Source organism: Myripristis murdjan, chromosome 13 (assembly GCF_902150065.1).
Source record: "Myripristis murdjan chromosome 13, fMyrMur1.1, whole genome shotgun sequence".
Lineage (NCBI taxonomy): Eukaryota > Metazoa > Chordata > Actinopteri > Holocentriformes > Holocentridae > Myripristis > Myripristis murdjan.
In genome coordinates, this window is record NC_043992.1 from 27,217,811 (window position 1) to 27,239,775 (window position 21,965).

Here is a 21,965-nt window from a genome sequence, read left to right on the forward strand (position 1 = left end):
ATATGATATCTAAGGTCAATATTAGATATCTGAGATGTCACTGGTCCAAACTGAATAAAACTCGGAGGCAGGACACATCTTCACACGCTGCTGCATTTAAGAATTACATTAATTAAAGGTCAAATTTTATATTTCAAGTACCATCTGATAAGATGGAAACTGGGGGGATTATGTATTTTAGTATTCTAATTAAAATAGCAAAACAAAACAAAAAACAACAACATTATACTCATTGCCAGATTGAAGCACTATAGTTAAAGGTCAAAATTTGAAATTTCAAACAGCCCTAAGTGTTTGATTAAGCTCTTAGAGATTTGATTAAACTGGGATAATATATCCTCTTACTGATCAAGACCAATGTGTGTCTCTCTCATTTATGGGTAATAGCAACTCCAAAACTCCCCTTATATAGCTTCAAAGTTAGAAAAAAAGAAAACATTTTTTCTATATCGCATGATAACACCCGATGGGCCACTGGGGTATATAGATTTTCTGTATCTGCTGGTGGCAACACTTGAAACTATATTATGCTCATACTGAGTAAAATGTTCAAAACCAAGATTGTTTTATGTCTGTGCCATTACAAAATATCTATATGTCATATTTGGAAACCTTGAGATCTCAAAACTTTAAAATAAATCTCTGTGGGTTTGATCATGCAGCATGCATTTTTTAGTGAGGACCTCACCAATAGTTCAGAGCTGCTGCTGATTTGACCTAAACCGTGGTGTTTTGTGAAACACATCTTGCAGTTTGTGAGCAGAGATACAAGTGGAACGTCCAGTGAAGGCCAGTTTGGGGTTGACAGCTTTATTTTGAACTTTTCTTCAGTCACTCTCACGTTCATGGCCATGTTACAGCTGTTATCATCGCCTTGGTGCCACTTCTGTCTGCTCACTAGATAAGTTGACGAATTAGTTCGAAATGTCAGAGGCTACAGGAACAGTCCAGCAGTACTAAAGCACACGGCACCAAGCCAACCAGCCTCTTCTTCTTGTTTCCCCTCGCCCTCTTTCCCCCTGCTCTCCCTTTTCCTCCTTGTATCATCTCTTGTTTGTCTTTTATCTCCCTGGTTTCTCATGTTAACTCCACACTCTATTCACTCAGCCCAGGCCTATTTACATCATACAAAGAGGAGCCTGGCTGGGGCACCATTTCCCATGATCTCTCTCACACACACACACACACACACACACACACACACACACACACACACTCCCCATCCTGAAGTAGGGCTTCTATTTCTAGCGCCGGTCGGGTCAATGTACCGCAATTCTGCTGTATCATGTAAGCAAACAAGCTCGATAGGCCATTGTTATTCTTAGAGGTGACAAGGCTGGAGACGTGTCACCGACTTGTCACTTCACTCCACAGAAACAACACAGTGATCTGTTACTAACCAACATAGCCCGAGGCATGCATGCTCTTTCTCAGTACGATACACCACAAACTAATTTCGTGTGATTGTGCCTTTGGTTTTCACAATCCTCGTATGTTTTAAGAGCATCAAAATGATACGTTCTGTTTTTCCTGCCTTTATTTTCATACTGCATTTCTCAGTGCTCTTATGACCTGCTATGATCAGCTAATTGGCGATGGCAAGTAATTGAAACTGGACTCATGACTGACATCACACACACACACACACACACACACATAGTCTCGCTATCCTCCTTTCCTCCCTTTTAATGTAATATTCACACTTGTCCTATCATGTCTTAGTTCACTGGAGCCTCAGCCGTTTTCTTCAGAGAACATGTCAGAGGAGCCCGTCAGTAAATTAAACATGAATAGATGCCTTAGCCGGAGAATCGCTGGTATGTAAATATTAATACAGTACCTTTGAATCTAACTCGTGATGGCTGAAACAAATTACATAAGGCCACTCAGCTATGCAAACAAAACTGCTTGCTCTGTCTTTGAGATTAATGGTCTCTGGACCAGAGTCTCCTGCATCTGCCGTCGGACAGAGAGCAGCCGGGCCGCTGCTGAATCGTTAAAAGACTTGGAGGGAAAGTAGTGAATGAAACATTGTGAAGTGTGTGTGTGGTGTGTGTGTGTGTGTGTGTGTTGTGTGCTGGATTCTCTTGTGTGATGATGTGCTTGCTGCTGCGTTCATGACTGCAGGTCAGGGTTGGTAGTCACACTTTTGGCATTAGTGTGTGTGTGCTTGCATTTGTGTGCGTGTGTACCAGATTTCCTTACACACCTGATGGGTTTGTCCCACTTCACAGCTTCCAGACACCCAGGCTGAATGGTGTCAGGTTGTGTATGTGTATGTGTTTGTGTGTGTGTGTGTGTGTGTGTGTGTGTGTGTGTGTGTGTGTGTGTGTGTCAGGGATTACCCTGTCAGCTTTCACCGCTTTGAACTGGAATTTATGTCAGTGAGATTCAAAGAAGTGCTCTTTTTTTCTTTCTTTCTTTTTCAAGATCAGTAGTGCACCCTTTCCCTTTCCAGGTGCAACATCAGTCAAATTCTCCTGAAAGGATACTGACTTATTTCAGTAATTTCACTTTGTTTGACAGGATTGGTTGAATATCAGACTGGAGGCTCAGACTACCAAGGGAACAGTGAACAAAACATGTTTAGTTTGCACATAATATAATGATTGCACCTTCCATTTCTGTGAATTTACAGATATATTGCCTCTGACAATATACCTGTTCACCCCTGCTTAATATATAGACTATTGGATTTTGCCTAATGCATGCTGGGATAGGCTCCAGCCCCGTCCCAACCTTGAATAGGAATAAGAGAGTATAGAAAATGGATGGAGGGATGGATTTATAGGCCTCCTTTATGTATTTGTATTGATTTTTACTGTTTTGTGTTTTGTATGCCATTCTGTCTTTTTTTGGTTTATCACACCTTGCTGAAAATCGAATTCCCGCTTGTTGGGCAAAAAATGACCTCACTGAAAGCAGTTTGTGTGTCAGAGGTGGACTTTCTCTCCTCTCCTCTCCGCTCATTGACCATCTGTGGCGCGGGCCAGTTGCCAGAGCAGACAGAAGGAGGGCAGGTCGACTGCAGGGTGTCAAGTAAACCGTCATGGTCGGAGATCCAAAACACATTCCAGCCTTTGAAGAGCCAGACGCCATGTCTCATCTATCTACTGTACCTGTCAGAGTGATGCTCAGCGTGTCTGTTTGAAATACGCCTTGATGCCATAAATGTTTTAAAATACATACTCTGGGTGTATTGTTATACCGAGTGGAGTGAATGAAAAGAGGTTTTATAGGTGAGGATCAGGAGCCGCGGAGGCACAGAAAGCCAGACGGGAAGCTTTGTTATCATCACTCTCCACAGACAGACAGCGGTTGTTATGTCTACAGCAAAATCAAAGCTTTTTGTCAGGATACACAATGTCTTTGATACAGCCCCCCCGCGGACCCGCCCCACCGAGATTGAAGCCTTATCCCATCTGCCTCTGCCTCTTTTTCACAAGGAGGGAGGTGGGGGTTTACTTTGTCTCATCTTTAAGGGCACCTGGCTTTGTCACGCCTTTTAATACGGCCCACCTTATTCCTGCTGCAGAGTTTTAGAATGAGCAGGTGAAGCGCGACTTTGGTGTCTGTTCAGGGATCGCCTGCAGCCGTGACTGGAGTCAGATCATTGCATCAACAGGAGCTGCCTTGTTGCAGCTGCGTAAAGACTGGAGCTGTTTGAAGCTGCTGTCTCCGTGTCAGGGGAGACTGTCAGCACACCCGTCACTGCTGTCACACTAATTGAGGCGTATGTGTGTGTGTCTGCTGTTGTCCCAGACTCAATCAGCCACTGAAATCTGAGCAAAAGGTGTGAGTCTGGCTTCACAGAGCTTCAGTTGAGTTAGTTTGCAATTTTCTCTTTTAGACCAATTTAATTCAAGTTTCTAAACCAGGACTTGTGTCTTGATTAAACCAAAATTTTACATTAAATTACATGTAATAAGTCCCTTTTTCTCCTTTTTTTAAATGTGAAAAAAAAAAAAAATAACAGAATAACTTACACATCATTAATTCTACACTGTTAGATCACCACAACATCATGCCTTTTCATTTAAGAATCATTAATAAATCGATTGAAAGCATTTATTATTGATTCAGGCCAAAGCGATTTTTTCTTTTCCTTTTAACAGATCGATGCAGTTTAATTGGCAGAATTTATAATTGAGGCATCAATGTAATGCATGAATTGTTACATGTTTTTTTCCCCCCTGTGTGTTTCTATCCTTATTTTTCTCTGCTGTGTGGGAATCCTCTCATTAATGTCACCGACTCTGCCCTCCTGTCAGATGTTAAGCCATTTGTTTCCAGGCCAGTCGTGTTGCACCGCTGTGTGAATGAGACTTTTCTGGCCCCCTGTGCCTGCCTCTTCCATTGTCTAATGTGAAGTGACACGCATGCACGCAAACACACACAGATGCAGGCACACAATGTCCAGACTTCCTTCCACATCCCTGCAGTAGCACCACATGGAGGTCAATTAATGAGTCACCTCCCCCTCCCAGGGTTACCAAGACCTGCACTCTCCATATGTTGTAAAAATTACACCTCTCCCTCTCCTCTCCTATACAGTCAACCCCTTTCCTTCCAAGGGAGCACATAAGGACAGATATTTACTACAATGGGGGGGAAATCGTGCAAACACAACATGTGGAATTGCTCTCCCGGGGTCAAACACACACTCCTCAGGGGAAAAAACATTGTTTGCTAAAGCTGGGGAAGCTTAGCTTTCCCAGCACTCCACAATTGGACGGGCGTCTTGGTTCTGTGTTGTACAGATTTAGGGCTGTTTTTCGATCGGCACGGACTCCACTACCTGCTGTTTCATCACCAGAACGGATCGATCCGAAACCTTGGAATGCCAGCTTCTCTTACTGACTGTGCACAAACAGTAGACGGGCCGTGGAGATGAATATTGGCCAAGAGATTTGATTATAATCCCAAGAGCAAATGCACGCTGTATAGGCTCCAGTAACTCATGTCTTGAACTGAAAACATAATTCAAACTATTGGGTCGGCCCTTACATAGAAGAGGGGATGCTGTGAGTGAGTCAGCTTTGTCCTCCCGTTGCTAATGGCCAGGAAATGTCGTTGTTGGAGAAGCTAATTGGATTTCTTTAACAGGAAAGCATCCGTCCAGCTCCATTAGCCAGCAGTAAACAGCAACACATAGAGGGGGGAGAGGCAGGTGGGAGAAATGGAGCTTGGACTGAGATGGGGAGGTGGACAGAGGAAGAAAAATTAGGAGAGTGGAGGACAGAGATGCAGGTTGAGGAGCGGTGAGAGGTGCAGGGTGGGGTTAAGGGATGTTTTAGGAATCATGAAAAATGCATAAAAGTTTATGTTCATGTGTGTAAATGATAATGAACCGGTAGGAGTGAAGCAGGATGACGGGTTAAGTGATGCAGTGGCAGGTGGCTGAGTAATGAGGCCATCAAGGAGCAGAGATCGTTGGCATTTTGTTGACATAAACAGACAGCACTACTTCTCCATCATTATTTGCATTTATGAAAAAAAAAAAATCATCTTAACAAAGCGTTTTTGTGTGTAATTTTAGTACTGTATTACAGTTGTACTTTTTCCGCAAGGCAAATGAATGCGTTTGAAAAACTCTAATTGACAAAGTGTCTTTTGATACTAGTTACACAATGTTGTGTCCTTATTTGACCTCAACCTTAAACCCGTCTGAAAACGCCCTATCCCTCACAATCTTGTATTTATATATAAGGATTTTTTATTGCATATTTTTAATACAATAAAAAATTGCCATCAGTAAAACTAATAAACTTTTTAAAGGGGGACATTTACCATATGGTAGTAATTGTTAAGAACAAATAGGCAATAGCAATAGAGATGTATTTCTTTCTCCCCCGCAGCTCTTTACATAAACTAAACCCACTCTTTCATTACCGCTACGACCACAAGGAAGGCCACAGTCACCAACCAAATGAATAGGAGCTCAGCAAACGCTAAATCAAACCTGGCAGCCTCATTATCTCCAGGCTACGTCTTTCTGCAGCTCCTCGCACATGCATTGAACAACTGTGAGGTGAAGTGTAATCGGGGCTCGGTCCTATAGCGTGATGCGTCACGCTGAGAGACCCTGGAAGGGGAAAAAACGCTCATTCTTGAGACGAGACTGAGACTGAACAGTGGAGCTACTATGTTGCCTGTAAATTGAGCCTTTCTTCCTGTGAGAGGGTGACATGCAGGAATGCAGCACATTAATGTGGACATGGGTGGGCTTCTCATTCCTCTCATAGCATCACGCTCCCTTTGACCCATTATGACTTTCCACTCTTTTTTTCTTCCTCTCTTTTTTGCCCCCCTCCCCAGTTCTCAATTTCTGTCATGAGTGTGTGTCGCTGCAGAACATCTGACAGTGTGTGTTTGTGTGCCACATTTTGGAAATCCTCCAAACTATTACTTTCTTGTTAATCGGGTCTGTTGGTAAACATCAAACTCGCTCTCATGACTGGCTTGCTCTTCAGCCGCCTCAGGCTAGATCTAAGCTTGGAAGACACTGCTTTCTGCTTTAATTCCCGACATTCTTGGCAAAATCTACAAAAGCTTTTGAATACTGACTCTCTTATGTCTTTTGAACATTTTAGAGACGTTATCTTGAGCCTTCCTTTACTGGATTTTAATATTTGCTGCTGTTTTGTGTGCTTCTGTGCAAGTTCGGCATCATAGGCTAAATAAAGGTTAACCCACTGACTGCATGATGACATCAGATAGAAAATATCTAGATGTCTTGTGCATCATTTTACACATATTTCACTTTAATTCAGCAGGACATAGTTGGTATCTTTGGTATCCTTGGGATCTGTACTAGAATCTAAAAGGAAGTGCTGTGGGTTTGAACAAAGCTCAGTCATGCAACATTCATTTGTAATGATGAACCCAACCACTGACAGGGTTGAAGATGAAATTCAATACAAGGTTTCTGTGATGATAGAGGTTATAAGTGAAGTGGCGATTTGAACTTCAAACATATTTTTGCCATATCAATCTGTCTCTCCCTCTGGATTTTTTGTTAAATAAAATCAGATGCTGTATCTCTGGTTTATATGGATCAACAACAGTAATGTATCGTCTCTCTCTCTCTCTGTCATAGCGTGGGCTACAGTGGAGGTGGGCATGGAGGACAGAGTGGAGGTGTTCAGGGGAGACACCGCTCAGATCGCCTGCATGTTCACATCCTCTGAAGGCATCGGGGCCTTGACTATCGAGTGGTTTTACGTGAGTTTCAGACCCGCAAACCAAAACACATACATCCAAACGTGCGTTATTGATGTGCATGCGATGCTTGACGCACCTCAACTCTCAACCCACAGTTGACACCGACCGGTCAGCGGCAGAAAATCTACAAACAGGACTCCACCATGAAGTCTGTGGAGCGAGGCACGCAGTTCACGGGCAGGATCAGCGTGAACGGCACCGGATCCACAGGAGAGCTGGTGCTGACCATCACAGACGTGTTGCTGGAGGACGAGGTGGAGTTCATCTGTCAGATCAACAGCCTGACAGAGGGCGACGGTGAAGGACACACACAACTGAGGGTGTTCGGTAAGATTCAGTCCGGGGTTGCGTTTGTGTTTTATTCAGTGCTTTGAAATAGCCGGATTCAGATATGCAATAGACAACCTCTTAGGGGATGGGCATCATACCTTGCAGAAGTGATACGTCCTTTTGGTCCTTTTGCAGAAACACCGGAGCTTCCTTCCATTGAGAGAGTTCATACAGGGATCTCTGTCAGCAACGACAACCCATCCAAGGTGAGAGTCTGCAAGGAAATGTATGTACTCAGTATAAGTGAAAGTTGATTTTGCATCAGCTGACACACGGTTTTACCACAATTTAGATTTTGAAGACTGGCACAGATTGACTGCTTTTGTGTCCTCTCCTTAAGGACTTTACCGGTTTGAAGAAGAAACTGTTTGGAATTTGTGAGATTTAGACATGAAACAACTTTTATGAACATACACGTCGAGTCTAAGATAGATACACCATATTCTTTTGTATATCTGGATACATCTTTTGCACCTCCCCTGTCTGGTATTATTATGGCCTGTGTGAAGTTTACTGAAATTTATAGTGTGTGTAAAACAGCAATAAGCACAACTCTTGAATCTTAATGTGAGAATGTGGAATCGATGCAAATATCATTCTCCTCTCCTCTCCTCTCCTCTCCTCTCCTCTCCTCTCCTCTCCTCCTGTTCCTCAGATTGGAAGCTGTGAGGTTAAAAATGGCTACCCCAAGCCCAACATCACTTGGTACAGAGACAACACGCCGCTGTATAACGTTCCTGATGGTGAGAATGCATGACAGCACATTGAAGCTGACTGTAGCCTACATCCATCGCTTGAATATCACTCAAAACACGACTTTCCCTCCATCTCCATCTCTCTCCCTCTCCGGTCTTGTGTGTCTGTGTGTGTTGATGTGTGTGTTTGTGTGTCTTCCCAGAGGTGAGTGTGCTGCACCTCGTCACCATGGAGTCCAGCGGTCTGTACTCTGTCAGGAGTGATCTTAATCTGAAGGTGATGAAGTCAGACAAAGATGCTTCCTTCTACTGCGAGGTGTCTTACTTTGTGCCTGGGGGAACCAGGATGACAGAGACAAACCGCATCAACATCACTGTGCACTGTGAGTTTTCCACATTCAATTGTCAGATATCACTTTTACTGAATAATGTAATTCCTTCATGATCTATGGCTTTACAAGATGGAGGGCAGAAAGTTGACACTTGCCCTCCCGTAGCTGCCAACAAAAGTTAAGTACATTATGGATTAATGATAAAGATAGGAGCTATTTTAAGACATTTACTTATATAATAACATGTTTAAAGGATGAAACACCTGTCAAACTTACAATTAGGTGTAGTTATAAAACTATGTAACTATGAATCTATAGTGGTCATTTATAAACCCTGACATTTTTCTGAAAGCCACCGGTACATAACAGTAAGGATACTTTGCCTGTGCATCAAGCGGACTCGCAGATGAAGCAGTCAGTCGCCCAAAAAGCCCAGGCACAACGTCCTCCGTCAGCATCTCACGGTGTTGTGCTGCCACTTTATCTTCCCGTACCTCTTTCAGACACCAGCACTGTCGTCAGCATGTGGGTGGAGTCACCAAAGGGCGAGATCAAAGAAGGAGACATGGTGGAGCTTCAGTGCCAAGGCGACGGGAATCCTAAGCCAGTCTTCACTTTCAGACATAACGACGTAAGAAACTCAGGCCTGTTTTGTTGACTGTCATGTATATTTTGTGTGTGTGCACATGTATATGACATTTATCTTTTTTTTGTTGTTTTTTTTTTGTAGATTGAACTCGATCCGGACACCACTACGCTGGTGCTGGAGAATGTGACCCGTTCAGACAGCGGGCTGTACGAGTGTGTCACCATGAACTTTGACACTTATGAGGAGATCACAGGGAATACAAGCCTGTTTGTTAACTGTAAGGACGGTTCACGGCCATGATGGCTGCACTTCGCTTCACTCCATTCTTCTCCCTCTAACTTCCTTGACTTTGTGTTTTCCATCCATTCCTTCCACTTTCTCACTCTGTGTGTGTGTGTGTGTGTGTGTGTAGATCTGGATGATGCTGTGGTGATTCCTGAGGGCACAGCTGTGTTGTCTGAAGGAGAGGAGATGACCGCCACCTGCAATGCTCTTTCCTCACTCACGACACAAACTACCTGGTTCAAGGTCAGCTGTTACACACACACACACACACACACACACACACACACACATACACACACATGCTCACACACATGCTCACACACAAGCAAGCTGTGTCCAAAAATATTAAGCTTTTTAATGAGCTGCCAATGCTAATAAATTAAAAAACAAAATAAAATAAAATAACATACTTGCCAAGAATTTTTGCCATCCAAATGTTTTCATGTAATATGCCAGTATGTTTTCAGTGCTGTTTAGTAAGAATCAGATATTGTGGGAAATAAATTAAGAGATAAAGAATAGACTTTTGTACAAAAAAAGATGTCCAAGAGTATTTTTGTATTAAATAAGGTAAAACATGTGCTAAAATATAATGCATTGAGAACTTTGTCTTGTGCACTTGTACTACCCTATATCAGCTACTGTGTGGAGGTGTGGGGAAACACATACCAGAGCAACACAAAGTCATTCTACCTCCTACAGAAGAGAGCCATCAGAATCATATATAAAACAGGTTATAAAGTGCACACAAATATCTTATTTTTTAACTCCAGACTCTTAAAATTTAACAAACTTGTTGAGTTACAGACGCTAGTGGTTATGTTCAAGGCAGATAATAAAGTACTACCAACAAATCTACAAAAAATGTTTACTCTTATAGAGAATGAAGGAAGAAGGAAAGGTCATTTTAAGCATCAATTTGCAAGGACAACATTAAAACAAATGTGTACTACCAACAAATCTACAAAAAATGTTTACTCTTATAGAGAATGAAGGAAGAAGGAAAGGTCATTTTAAGCATCAATTTGCAAGGACAACATTAAAACAAATGTGTACTGCAGTGGTGGGAGTGAAACTCTGGAACTCTCTCCATAATGAGTTAGAAAAAAAAAAAGAGTTGTAAAAATATATTTCAGTTAAAAAAAGTATTTAAAGAGAGAACGATGAAGTTGTATGAGCACTCATAGAAAGAGAAAAATCAGGAACTTTTTCTGTTCTGTTGTTTTGCTCGTTTGTATAGCTGAGTAATACTTTTGTTTGTTTGTTTGTTTGTTTATTTATGTGTAAAGGGGGCAGAAAATATAAGATTTATCTTCATTCTGCTCCTTTTCGGCATGGCCATGTTTAAATAGATTCAATGCTGTAAATTTTCTTTTGGAAACTTATACTAGGTACCATGTACGAAACAAATAAACTTGAACTTGAACTTGAACTGATCACTCATTTACCCCACTGATATTTTTTTGCGAAACAAGAACAAGCAGCCAATCAGGAACCTGTCTGACACAGAGCGTTGATTTGATTCCGTCATTACTGTTGGCAGCGATTTAGCCAATATTTGTTGCCAAAGTACTCTGAAGTGCCCACTTTGAGGTAGCTGAACACTTCTGGGTACTCTTGGTACACTGTGGGAACCTGTTTGAGCACTTCAGGTACTTTTGGTTGATGAGCAGGACGTGATTAGCGCAGTGGGCAGCCAATTAAAATGCAGGAGGTTGGAGTAATTCTAGATTAACAAGCCTTGTTTCAACAGATTGACATCAGAGTGTTTAATGTAGCATATAGGGTTTGAAATTTCATTGCCCACACACATAAAAACACAGAGGTTTATTGAAGCATGGTTTTGGTTTATTAATTAATGATAATAGCTGCCCTTAAGCTGTATGTGTACCTCAGTGTGTGTAAATTGCTGCTGTGTGTCGGTGTGTGCAGAACGGAGAGCAGGTGTCAAATGAGCACGTTTTAACACTGAAGGACGCCGGTTTTGACACGGCGGGGACGTACGTGTGTGTGGTGAAGGCCCCTGAGATCGAGGGAATGGAAACCACAGGGACTCTGCGTGTTTTTGTCCAGGGTGAGGCTGAGCACAGACACACACCACATCTCTGTCTAAAACGAAATCTCATTCTCCAGGAAGTGTTCTGCTTTGACTGACGAGGGCCGTGGCCGCTCTTGTAAAGGAACAGTCGCCGTCAAAAGACTAGAGACATCAAACGTGGAAAAAATAAAGAAACAAACACAAAAGCAGTTTCACACCAGGGTTATTCCTGTTGGGATTTTCAGTTTTAGTTTCTGTATATCTATCTATCTATCTATCCATTTTTTGTTGTTTTTTCAGTTTCAGTTTACTTTTAGTTACTTATGTTAGTGCAGATTCTGTAATTTTTATGATAGATTTTTTTTTTCACTTTTTTATTCGTTTTTACTCGTAGTTTTTATGTAGTTTCACTTCTTACCCCCTACCACCTTATTGGAGTAGTAGGGGGGTATTTTTGTGACCGTATGATAGCAGTTCTGAACAGGTATTTTATATATGTTGATGACAAGTATTGGGCAAACAATAAATAATAAATCCCTTTTCAAATTAAAATTTTATTCACAATACTGTTTCAATTCTGGGCCATCAGAAACTGAAAATTCTCACCCAAAATTCATTATATATATAATGTTTTTGTTTTTTTATCTTGTACAAAAAACAAACAAAAAATAACCACTACATATTTATTTTTTAAGTATGTTTTAGAAGAAGACAAATTCTTTCTTTTTTTAAGTTTTTTCTTAATTTTTCACTTTCAGTATTTTAGTCTTAAATTTTTTATTTATTTTTTCATTTCACAGTTCTTTCAGTTTTTTTTTTTTTTTTTTTGCACTTGAAGTTTTTGCCTTAGTTGTAATTAATGAACTATAATAATGTTGTTGCACACAAAGACAAACTTCTCTATAGTTAGTTACAGTCTGTGTTCTACTGTAAAGTGTTTTAGAGCTCTGTGAGAGTGACCGAAGTTATTTTCAGGATAAGATTCATTACGTTCATATCCCAAAAACTCAAAGCATCGGGTGTAGCCTTGGTGTCTCAGCCTCTGTCCCGTCTCTGTGCTGCAGGCCGACCGAGGATCAGCGAGCCGCAGAGCACAGACTTGGAAGAAACTGTGGAGAAGATGGTCAACCTGAGCTGCCATGCCAGAGGCTTCCCGGTGCCCAGCATCACCTGGACCTCCTCTGACGGACAGGTACAGCACAGGGAGGCCTCCTCTAGTTTTAGATACAGCTGCACACACACTTTTCCAAAAGTCATCAGATCACATTTTAATTGTGATTTAGCTCAAGCAATGTGTGTCAAACACTCCTGCTCAGATTTTTACAAAACTTGGACTGATGATGCAGCTTTATGAAGGATGAAACTCACAAAAATGAATTGCTGAAAATATAGTCGATAAATGCTGGGAAAAGGCGTATAAAAGGATAACTGATAAATTCTTTCTTTAATTGTAACTTGTGCAATCATTTTGATAAAGGCAGGAGTGATTTGATTAAAGACGCACTTGATTTGATCACAGCACTCCAGTCTTTATCAAAACGAGCACCTGTTGTGCTCTTATCAAATCAAGAGTGTTTTAATCAAATCACTCCTGTCTTAATCTTGGTAAATAGACTGGACATAGTGGTTTTGTGATTTAACAACCATTAAAAGTGCTTAACAGATCTGTTGATAGATTCCTTTATTTAAACAGGTTGTCTCACTGACATCTGAGACCTGGGTACATAACATTTTCAAATGGACTGGACAGACATCACAAAGCAATTGAGCATTACTATGCAGCAATCATTGCATTAAAGTTAACAAGTACAAACAGTGACAAAGAGTAAGAGATCCTCTGCCATAGATTAATTTTTGTGTTCCTCACATTCACACACTGATGGCGGAGGCTGCCATGTAAGGTGTTAGGAGTTGAGTGTCTTGCCACAGCAGTCTGTGTTAATGAGTTTTATTTAAGAATGAATTTATCATTTCAGTTACTCTGTCATAACTTTCTCCATCATTTACCAACTCTATTTGTATCATTTCATATTTGTTTCCTTCATACAGTTTGGCATTGTATCCCTGTTTCTAAAAAATGAACTGCCACACCATCAGTCCAGTTATAATTAAACTTGTAGGGATGATGTAGCTATTCACTGTCCCAAGCATCGTGATGGACATGTTTATTTGTCTGAGTTGAATTTAATTATAGAAACAGAATAAATAGAACTGGCTTTGTATGGCGAATTCTAGCGTTGCCAGTGAGCCAACTGGCAGCCATATCTGAGGAATGGATCCTATAACTTTACTCTTCGATCAAGACAAAACAAGCACCTGACCCTCAGTGGATCTCTTTATATCACGATGTGCGCAACTCATAACAAAGGAGTAAGTTAAAGTTAATGACCAAAATTAATTAAAATCCAAATGGCTGCAAGGTCTCTTAGACTTCTTTTTGTCATTTTCTTGTGAAAACAGAACATATTACTGTTAGCTGTGCATCAGGCTTACATTAGTTCAACCTACCTAAACAAACTTTTGGTTTGTACTGCGCTGTACTCCAGAAGGTATTTTCCACGACACTCTTATTACAGTATGTGCTTACGAAGGCTCAGTGATGCCCAACTTGTAGAATCTGGTGAAGGTATGGGGCGTCACGCAGTCGCATAGATCTCTTCAATAGAAATACCCTGGAACAGCGCCCATGATGTTGCCAAACCATGAGTGGAATGGGCCCACAGACCTGCAGGAGGTCATACCCCCTTGCTGTTGTAGACCATAGCAGTAACTTTTACAATCCAATGGGAGAGACTCTGCTTTGTTTGGGGTTTTCCCAAATGCGGTACAACCCGTGACACAACCAGCTGAGTCCGGTTGTCCTATTTGTAGATGTGCATAAAATCCACACTTGAAAAAGAGTATTAAGCCACTCCTGCTCCTGTGAAGAGAAAGGAGGAGGATAAAAAGCAGCTAGTTAAAATGGACGGTATGATCGTGCTGGGTTAAAAACTGTGTGAACAAGAGTGGAAATGGGTTTTAATAAAACTGCAGAATCCCCTATGAGAAATTGCATGCAGGACGGGCTTACTGACAGTAGCCTACATGGATGTCAGTCATGTTTTTTGCAGTAGCTAACAGCAGCAATGAAGCAGTCTTAAGGCACAGAGCCCTATGTGTTGTAAGGGCTCAAAAGGTAGACATGCCAGTGTGTCCAGCACCAGAGATGAATCCCAGCTTTCATAAACTGATAAACGAGAAGGTGTTGACCTGGTGTTTTGTCTCCAAAGCCTATGTGGCAAGCGAGCGAGGTACGCTTTGACAGTAGAGAGGGCAAAACCTTTGAGTACCTCTACTCAAACACGCACCACTGTCCATCATGTGTGCATCATTTAGATGAGGCTCTAGCACCCTGAATAGTTGCAATAACACATAATCCCAGCGGTAGCCAGATTTTACCTTTCACAGGCCAGGCCCATAAAACCAAGCCTTCTGGGAGGAGATGAAAGATCTTCCCACACACTTGCGACAAGGGATTCCTGCAGAGTAGCAAGAGCCATGGCTGGCCGTCCAGCAGTTGGATTATCTCCACTATGTGTTTCCCCAGCCAGCGGGGAGCCATCCTCCACTGTCCATCTTCCTGCATGGTAGCTACCCCCAAGCCAAATAAGCCTTTTGGGTCCACAAGCATGTCAAGGAGCTGGGTCTTTTCCTTCTTGGGAGAGAAGGGAGAGGCTAGAGATGCTCAGCCACCTAGCTCTCTCCTGAGCGACCATCATGGCCATCGCTCTACCCAAGGCCTGTACAGCAGAGTAGACACAGGCAGAAGCCATGCACAATTTGTCCTACAGGGCTGAGGTGGGTGCAGTCGACATATTGTCTTCTAATGCAGCCTGATAAGCCAACAGAAGAGATGAGGCATTCCATGAGGACCTTCAGGGACAGTGCCTTCACTTTGTAGCTCTTGTCAGTCACTGAAGACTGAAAGCAGTCAGCCTTGGACACTAGGGTTGGGCCTGCCAGTGTCATTGTGGACATATCTGAGGGGTGGACGTGCAAGGCCAGCAGGGGATGCCACTGGGCGCAGGTGAGAGAAACCCTCCATGTTGACCCGTTCTAATACTGAACCTCCCTGGATGGGATTCTTGGCTGAAAGTGGATTGCTCCATGACTCAGTGGCTTCCTCCAAACACTCAGGGAAGACCGGTAGTGAGATACCAAAACAAATGTTGGAAAGAGAACCCCAGTGTCTGTGAATGTGTACAGCTGTTGTCTTAGCAAGGTGGACCACCTGGAAATACTCTGATTTCCCATGAACTAAAGGTCCACGCTGGTTCTACTCATTCAATTTCTACGACTGTAACATAGTTAGTTTTCCAATTTGACCCAAACAAAAGGTCCAGTGACAATAATCTTTCCCCTCCACAGAGCCTCTTAAAGGTATGGTTTTGCTTTCTGTCTGTGTATATCTCTCTCTGTGTATTTTTATGTCAGGTGTTCAAGCCAGTGTCCCAAAAAACAACTGAGGATGGCGTCCACAGTGTGGTCAGCGTCAAGGTCACCTCTGACATCAATGCCTTCTGCAATGCCTCCAACGACTACGGCACAGATGCTGTGGCCTTCAGCATCAAAGCCAGTGGGTGTTTTTATGCTCTTCCTGTCCCTGGTTGTGTTTTTGTGTCTGCATGTAAGAGTGTGTGTGTGTGTGTGTGTGTGTATGGGTGTGTCTATGTCTTTCTCTCGTAATCTCGTTGTTTCCCCATTCCTCCTGTTCCTCACTTTTTCTCTGTCATTTTGTCTTTTAATAATTTACTTTTCCTTCATCTTAGCCCCTTGAACTCTGGCATTTGCTGTTATGTCTCAATAATAATTGCAGTGTCGTAACCAGTAAAGTCGTGCGAATGAGTGGCTGTTGAATGTATTGTGCATCCCTCGTCCCTCAGTGTGTTAACAAGCTGTGTCCTCCCTGTGCCTCTACCTGTTTTCAGTTACACATACCACCACATCAACCACCACAACCACAACCACAACCACATCCACATCCACAACCACAACCACAGGTAAGAAAACACCAACGCTGATCTGCACTGCCTGCTTCTAGTCAAATCAGATGAAACAACAAAAATATATCAAATTGTCATTAAAATGCTTCACATTGCTTTCACAATTTCAAAATGAAAAGACCAAAAGCAAAGCCTATAGGTCTCAGAAAACTACTTGGCAGACATGCTGGCACTTCTAGCGAGAGAGAGAATAACTGAGGTGTTCAGGGCATCCTCTGCTTGCTCAGTACAATGCCGTATTAGGGGCTTTATGGGCTCACTTTCATTTATGGTCCGGTTGCACCGTTTTTCTATGAGTCAGACAGAAAGAATGAAAAGGAGAAAGGAAAACAAGAAGGCACCTGGAGGCTGCAGCAATTATCACATTGGCATCACTGAAAGGTCATTATGGTGAGGTTAGTGATTAGAGTGATTTAAACACACTGTGGTTTCTACCAGGGTTTTTTTTTTTTTTTATTGTTTTTATGGTTTATACCAATGAGGTCTTTTACTGCTGGGAGGTGTTTTATTGACTAATTGCAGATGCTGGTGTAATTTTCTGCCGGTTGAATTATTAAGTAATAACTACCTTGTCTGCTTTCATCCGGTCTTTAAATAGTAGCATGAAAAAATGAGGCACTGTTGCCTGAGAAAACTTTTTCTCGTCCAAGAAAACTAAATAAGGCAGATAAGGAAGAAAGTTGACATAGCTGTTGGTTATTTTTCCACTACTTTCTGCATGTCCATAGAGTATCGTTTTAGCATTATGACATGTGTTACTGATATTGTTACAGCATGCGCATGCACCTACTGTATACACATACATCAGTGTAACAGTAGAAGGCAGCTGGTGTTTAAAATGCTCTCAAGCAAGTCTCCTGACTCCCATTAGGAGAGCTCTCTCTCTCTCTCTCTCTCTCTCTCTCTCTCTCTCTCTCTCTCTCTCTCTCTCTCTCTCTCTCTCTCTCTCTCTCTCTCTCTCTCTCTCCACCCTCCAAGCCCTCTCCCACATACGTCATGCCAGAAAATTTCCAGCCCCCAAGAGGAAAACTGTTTTAGGTTGTTGTTCCTTGTGAAGCACCGGTCAAATGAGATTAAACAGGCCTGCAGGGCCCTCCTGCTCCTGGAAGTGACTGTTGTGCTACTGAGCAGAGAGAGCAGAGTTTGGCCTCTGTTGGACTGGCTCTGGGATGCTTAGGCTCAAATCACTGATAAGGTTCTCTCAGATTAAACATTTATTAGATTTGGTTCAGGCTGCTGCTAAAGGCCTAAACTGCTTTTTTGAATTAGGCCTACTGATAGCATTTATTCTACATATCAGGCTACCTGTTGATAACTGTGCTCATGTGGTTTTTCTCAGTCAAAACAGCAACAGCTCCAGCTATCCCACCAAAGAAAATCAAGAAAGGTTTGTATGGCAGCCTGCTAAGACCCTTCCATACTGCTCAGAGACAGCGCTCCTTTCCTTTTACTCTTCCACGGCTTCCTGCTCTCTCGCCTCCTGCCAGTCAGATCAACCCTGCCCGATGAACAAAACACACCATGACCGTTGCCTTGTTCATCATCTTCACTATTACCTGTGCATGTTGTCATGCTATTGTATATGCATATATCCTGAAAGAGCACAGTTCTCGTACACGCCCACACTCCTGAATAACATTGCACCTTTCCTTCTGTAGGTTGCCAGGTTTAAGTCACCTGAGTCATGATAGCGATGCGTTAGAGATGCACTTGTATAATGCTATATCTACCTACACTCTGTGGAATGCTGCACAGCCTGCCTGATGCGATCATGTACCCTACACTGCTCTCCTACTTCCTATTACTGTCATCTCAATCCTACTGCAGTTGCACTCAAGTAACCCTGTGCCTGTACTTGTGTTTCTTCCACACCAGAGGGCAGCGGTGTCATCGTTGCAGTTATCATCATCTGTATCCTGCTGCTGGCCATCCTCGGCAGCGTGCTCTACTTCCTCTACAAAAAGGGAAAGATCTGTGGACGATCCGGGAAGCAGGACCTGTAAGTGTAATGCAAACCAGTAAATGGTGTACATTAAGTGAGTGGACCTCCAGGGGTCCTTGAGGGTGCTCAAAAAATGAGGAATAGTTTAATTCTCTAGAAATGGTTACAATACAAAAACATGTATGCATGATAAGTCTAACTTTATGTTTTAATCTAGTGTCTTAGAATCTATTTATCAGTGTTAGTAAGATATCGAAGCAATTTAATAGTTTACACAAAATTAAATCACTTCACATGGGGGAAGTCAGTCTGGGTGGTCTAGAACATAAAAATGTAAAAAAAAAAAACAAACAAACAAAAAAAAACAACAACCTTACATTACATCATTGAGAAGCTTATGTTGCAGTGTTCTGTTAAACTACAGAAAATCAACATCATTCATCACTGCAGTTTTATAAACACTGTATTAAACTATTCAAGTGGTTGTTGCTGACTTAGAGGTATTCTTGGTCCTGCAGCACCAAAGAGAAGTCCAACAAAGATAACATTGTGGTGGAGATGAAGAGTGACAACACAGAGGAGGCTGTGCTGCTCGGGGTCAACGGAGACAAGAAGCCTTCCAACGACCAGGTAGATTTCTGCTATTTGCCTCCAATCTGACGCTCCCGCCGGTGGATTTGTCGGTGCTGTGTGGCTGAGCTTTGTTCAAGGCCACAGAACATTGTTTTAAATTAAAGTGGAGATCCCAAGGTTTCTAAAGATACCAAAGATGTCCTTCTGAATCGTAGAGAAAAGTGTATAAAATGATGCAAAGTCATCTAGATGTTTTCTATTTGATGTAATGCTGCAGCCATAAAACACTGACTGGATTTGAACATTTCACTCAGTGTAAGTGCAATGTAGCCTTGGTGGAGTGTTGCAGCTGGCAGATTTAAAAGATGGATGTTACATTGTTTTACACTGTGGAAATGTTTTTGTTTTTTGTTTTTTTGGAAAATCTTTGAAGGCTCTTCAGGGGAAATTTAACAGAAAATCAGAGTTTAAAAGGTTGCCTGGCGTATAGTGTGGCCAGAGATGATGCTGTTTTCAGGTGATCTGATTTATGATTAATATTTTTCACACATCCCCTACCCTCTCTGTCTTTGTCTGTGTGTGTTTGTCCCCTGGAGTAAAGGGTGATGAGTACCTGGATGTGCAGAAGTGAGGCGGCTGTGCCAGGCGACTGCAGACGGCTGCTGACGTTCGGCTGCTCCTGTTGCTCTCCTGTCATCCCCTCTCAGGCTCAGACCCACCGATGCCTTCTAGCTGCCCGAGCCCCCCATCCCGGAGTTATGTCGTGGCAGAGCTCGATTCTCTATTGGTTAACATCTCATAATAGACAGTCGAGACTCAATTGGTTCCCAGCTGCAGCTTCTGCTTACTGAACTTACATCCCGGATCATTTTTGTTGCTATGCAACTCGAGCTACTTGGACGTTGTGTGAGAAAATGATTTCTGAGCTCCATGACATAACTCTACGCCTGTATCCACCCCCGTCCCCACCTCCATGGACAGTCCTGAGACTGCAGTTCTCATAAATATGAGCCTTGTATACTGCTGATCACCTGCAGATTCGTAGTTAGAGCACAACAATGACCAGAAACTGTTTTTATACCCTACCACCCACCACCTCAGGCAATGCAGTCACTGAAGAGCAGCCTGAAACCGCTCTTTATCAAATGTATATATTATAATTTGTGTATATATTTCTTTATTTAAAATAACCCGGTAAAAAAAACTACCAAAAATACATGACAAGAGTGTTTTATTTTATTTTGGTGCTTTATTATGAAGAGAATGAAACGCTTAGCATTTAGCAGCCGTCCTGTTTTTATTCTTTTGACTGTCGTTTTTTTTTTTTTTTTTTTTTTTTTTTTTTTTTGCCTAAGTCTGTACACTGAAACTGGGGCTGAAGTGATGCTTCTCCCCGACACCCAGTTCCAGCCTTTCCTGCACCAAAAAGTAGTTCAAACCTTGTAGCCTTTTTGCTCTGAAAATGGACTTGTGGGTCATTTAATCACATATCATTTCACATTTGTTGTAGTTTTATTTTTTTTGCTGTAGCTTTTATTTAATCACTGACATTAATGTCTATACAGCACGTGACCCCTGTTTGTATATGAGAGAAGATATTTTGTGGCTTGTTAGACACAGATGAATTATCAGGATTCAGGATTGACATTTGTCCTGACATAGAAGGGTTAACATTTTTTTAATGGAGTTTATTTTTTTCTTTTCTTCCACAAACTGTCAAACTTTGAAGCTGTTTGTGTGTATTTGCGTGCACCGAGTTCGCACATTGCCAACTGTCCTTAGTTGTAAAGTTAAATGTTCGCCTTACAAATTCAGGTTGCATTTGAAGGCTTACAGAAATATTAGCACACCCAACCTTTTTGTATCAGTAGTTATGAAAAAAATGTAACGTTTGATGTCAAGTGCACTGATTTTTTTTCTTTTCTTTTCTTTGTGTGGATATCCCTGTATGTGTATGAAACAGTCTGTCATGGTTAGTGTTTGTAGGAGGATGAAGGTAGAACAGATTAGTGATCCATGGTGAATGTGGATCATGGCATGAATAGCCTACCTTACAAGGAGCGTTACATGTTTCTGTTTAATTAGTCCGTTAATGAATTCATCCATTGACTGAACCTTCACTTGAAGTTGTTTGTTGGATCCCTGACGCAGTGCCCTTTCTATTACACACTCCCCCCTCAGAAATGTTGGGCATGGTGCCTTATGTTGACGCCTGATATTAAGTTATTCTGATGTTCATGCCTACACACAGTCCATGTTAACATGCGTGACTACTAAGAAAACAGGACAAACTGTGATGATTTGCTACTGTACTGCAGGTTTTAGCTACCATGTGAAACAGCTTTGAGAATATCTGTCACCCCTCCTTTGCAACAGCGCCGGCTTATCAAAGTGCCTTTTATTTCACACTCTTGGTCACAATTAGGGCTCCAGCAGAGATCCACATATGGATGTGAAGTATGAAGGAAGCAAATTTATGACAATCAAATCAATCCACTCTCTGTGCTCAGACATGTGCAGGTGTCATTCTTACTCACCTTCTGTTTGTCTGTGTTGTTTTGCGGTCTTGGAGAACTACCCATGACTTTTTTTTTTTAAACCTGTACAATGCCTTTTAATGCTTATGATTTGTAAAAATGAATTGTCAAGACATTCAAACTAATTTACAGACAACTCCACTGTTGGTAAAATGATTTTTGAAAACCAGTACCAAATAAAAATTGACTGTTAAAATTAAAACTCTCCAAACTCATTTATATAAATAAAGTCTTCCATGGTAAACTATGGCAAAGCTGAGGCGAGGGCAAAACATTTCTGCTGATCAGAACAAAAAAATCTGAATGTTTCACCAACTCTGCTGCTGTCACAAATTTCCCCTAAACCACAAAGCTCTGCAGTCCTGCACCTGATGACAC

At 41.9% G+C, this 21,965-nt stretch overlaps 1 protein-coding gene across 5 annotated transcripts in view; it reads left to right on the forward strand.

Annotated features, from left to right (window-relative positions):
- Positions 1–21,764, forward strand: part of mcamb (melanoma cell adhesion molecule b) — a 40,099-nt gene extending 18,335 nt beyond the window's left edge. Inside the window, exons 2-17 of one of the 5 annotated variants that reach the window (XM_030067878.1) lie at positions 7,100–7,224; positions 7,320–7,551; positions 7,690–7,760; positions 8,210–8,297; positions 8,453–8,632; positions 9,085–9,212; positions 9,312–9,447; positions 9,583–9,698; positions 11,388–11,529; positions 12,558–12,685; positions 15,967–16,108; positions 16,461–16,532; positions 17,875–17,922; positions 18,411–18,534; positions 18,996–19,107; positions 19,647–21,764. In XM_030067878.1, the coding sequence (XP_029923738.1) occupies positions 7,100–7,224; positions 7,320–7,551; positions 7,690–7,760; positions 8,210–8,297; positions 8,453–8,632; positions 9,085–9,212; positions 9,312–9,447; positions 9,583–9,698; positions 11,388–11,529; positions 12,558–12,685; positions 15,967–16,108; positions 16,461–16,532; positions 17,875–17,922; positions 18,411–18,534; positions 18,996–19,107; positions 19,647–19,649 (1,847 nt within the window). In that variant the 3' untranslated portion in view covers positions 19,650–21,764. The remainder of the gene's footprint in view (positions 1–7,099; positions 7,225–7,319; positions 7,552–7,689; positions 7,761–8,209; positions 8,298–8,452; positions 8,633–9,084; positions 9,213–9,311; positions 9,448–9,582; positions 9,699–11,387; positions 11,530–12,557; positions 12,686–15,966; positions 16,109–16,460; positions 16,533–17,874; positions 17,923–18,410; positions 18,535–18,995; positions 19,108–19,646) is intronic. The other 4 variants (XM_030067877.1, XM_030067879.1, XM_030067880.1 and 1 more) reach the window with 4 other exon arrangements.
- The last annotated feature ends 201 nt before the right edge of the window (positions 21,765–21,965 follow it).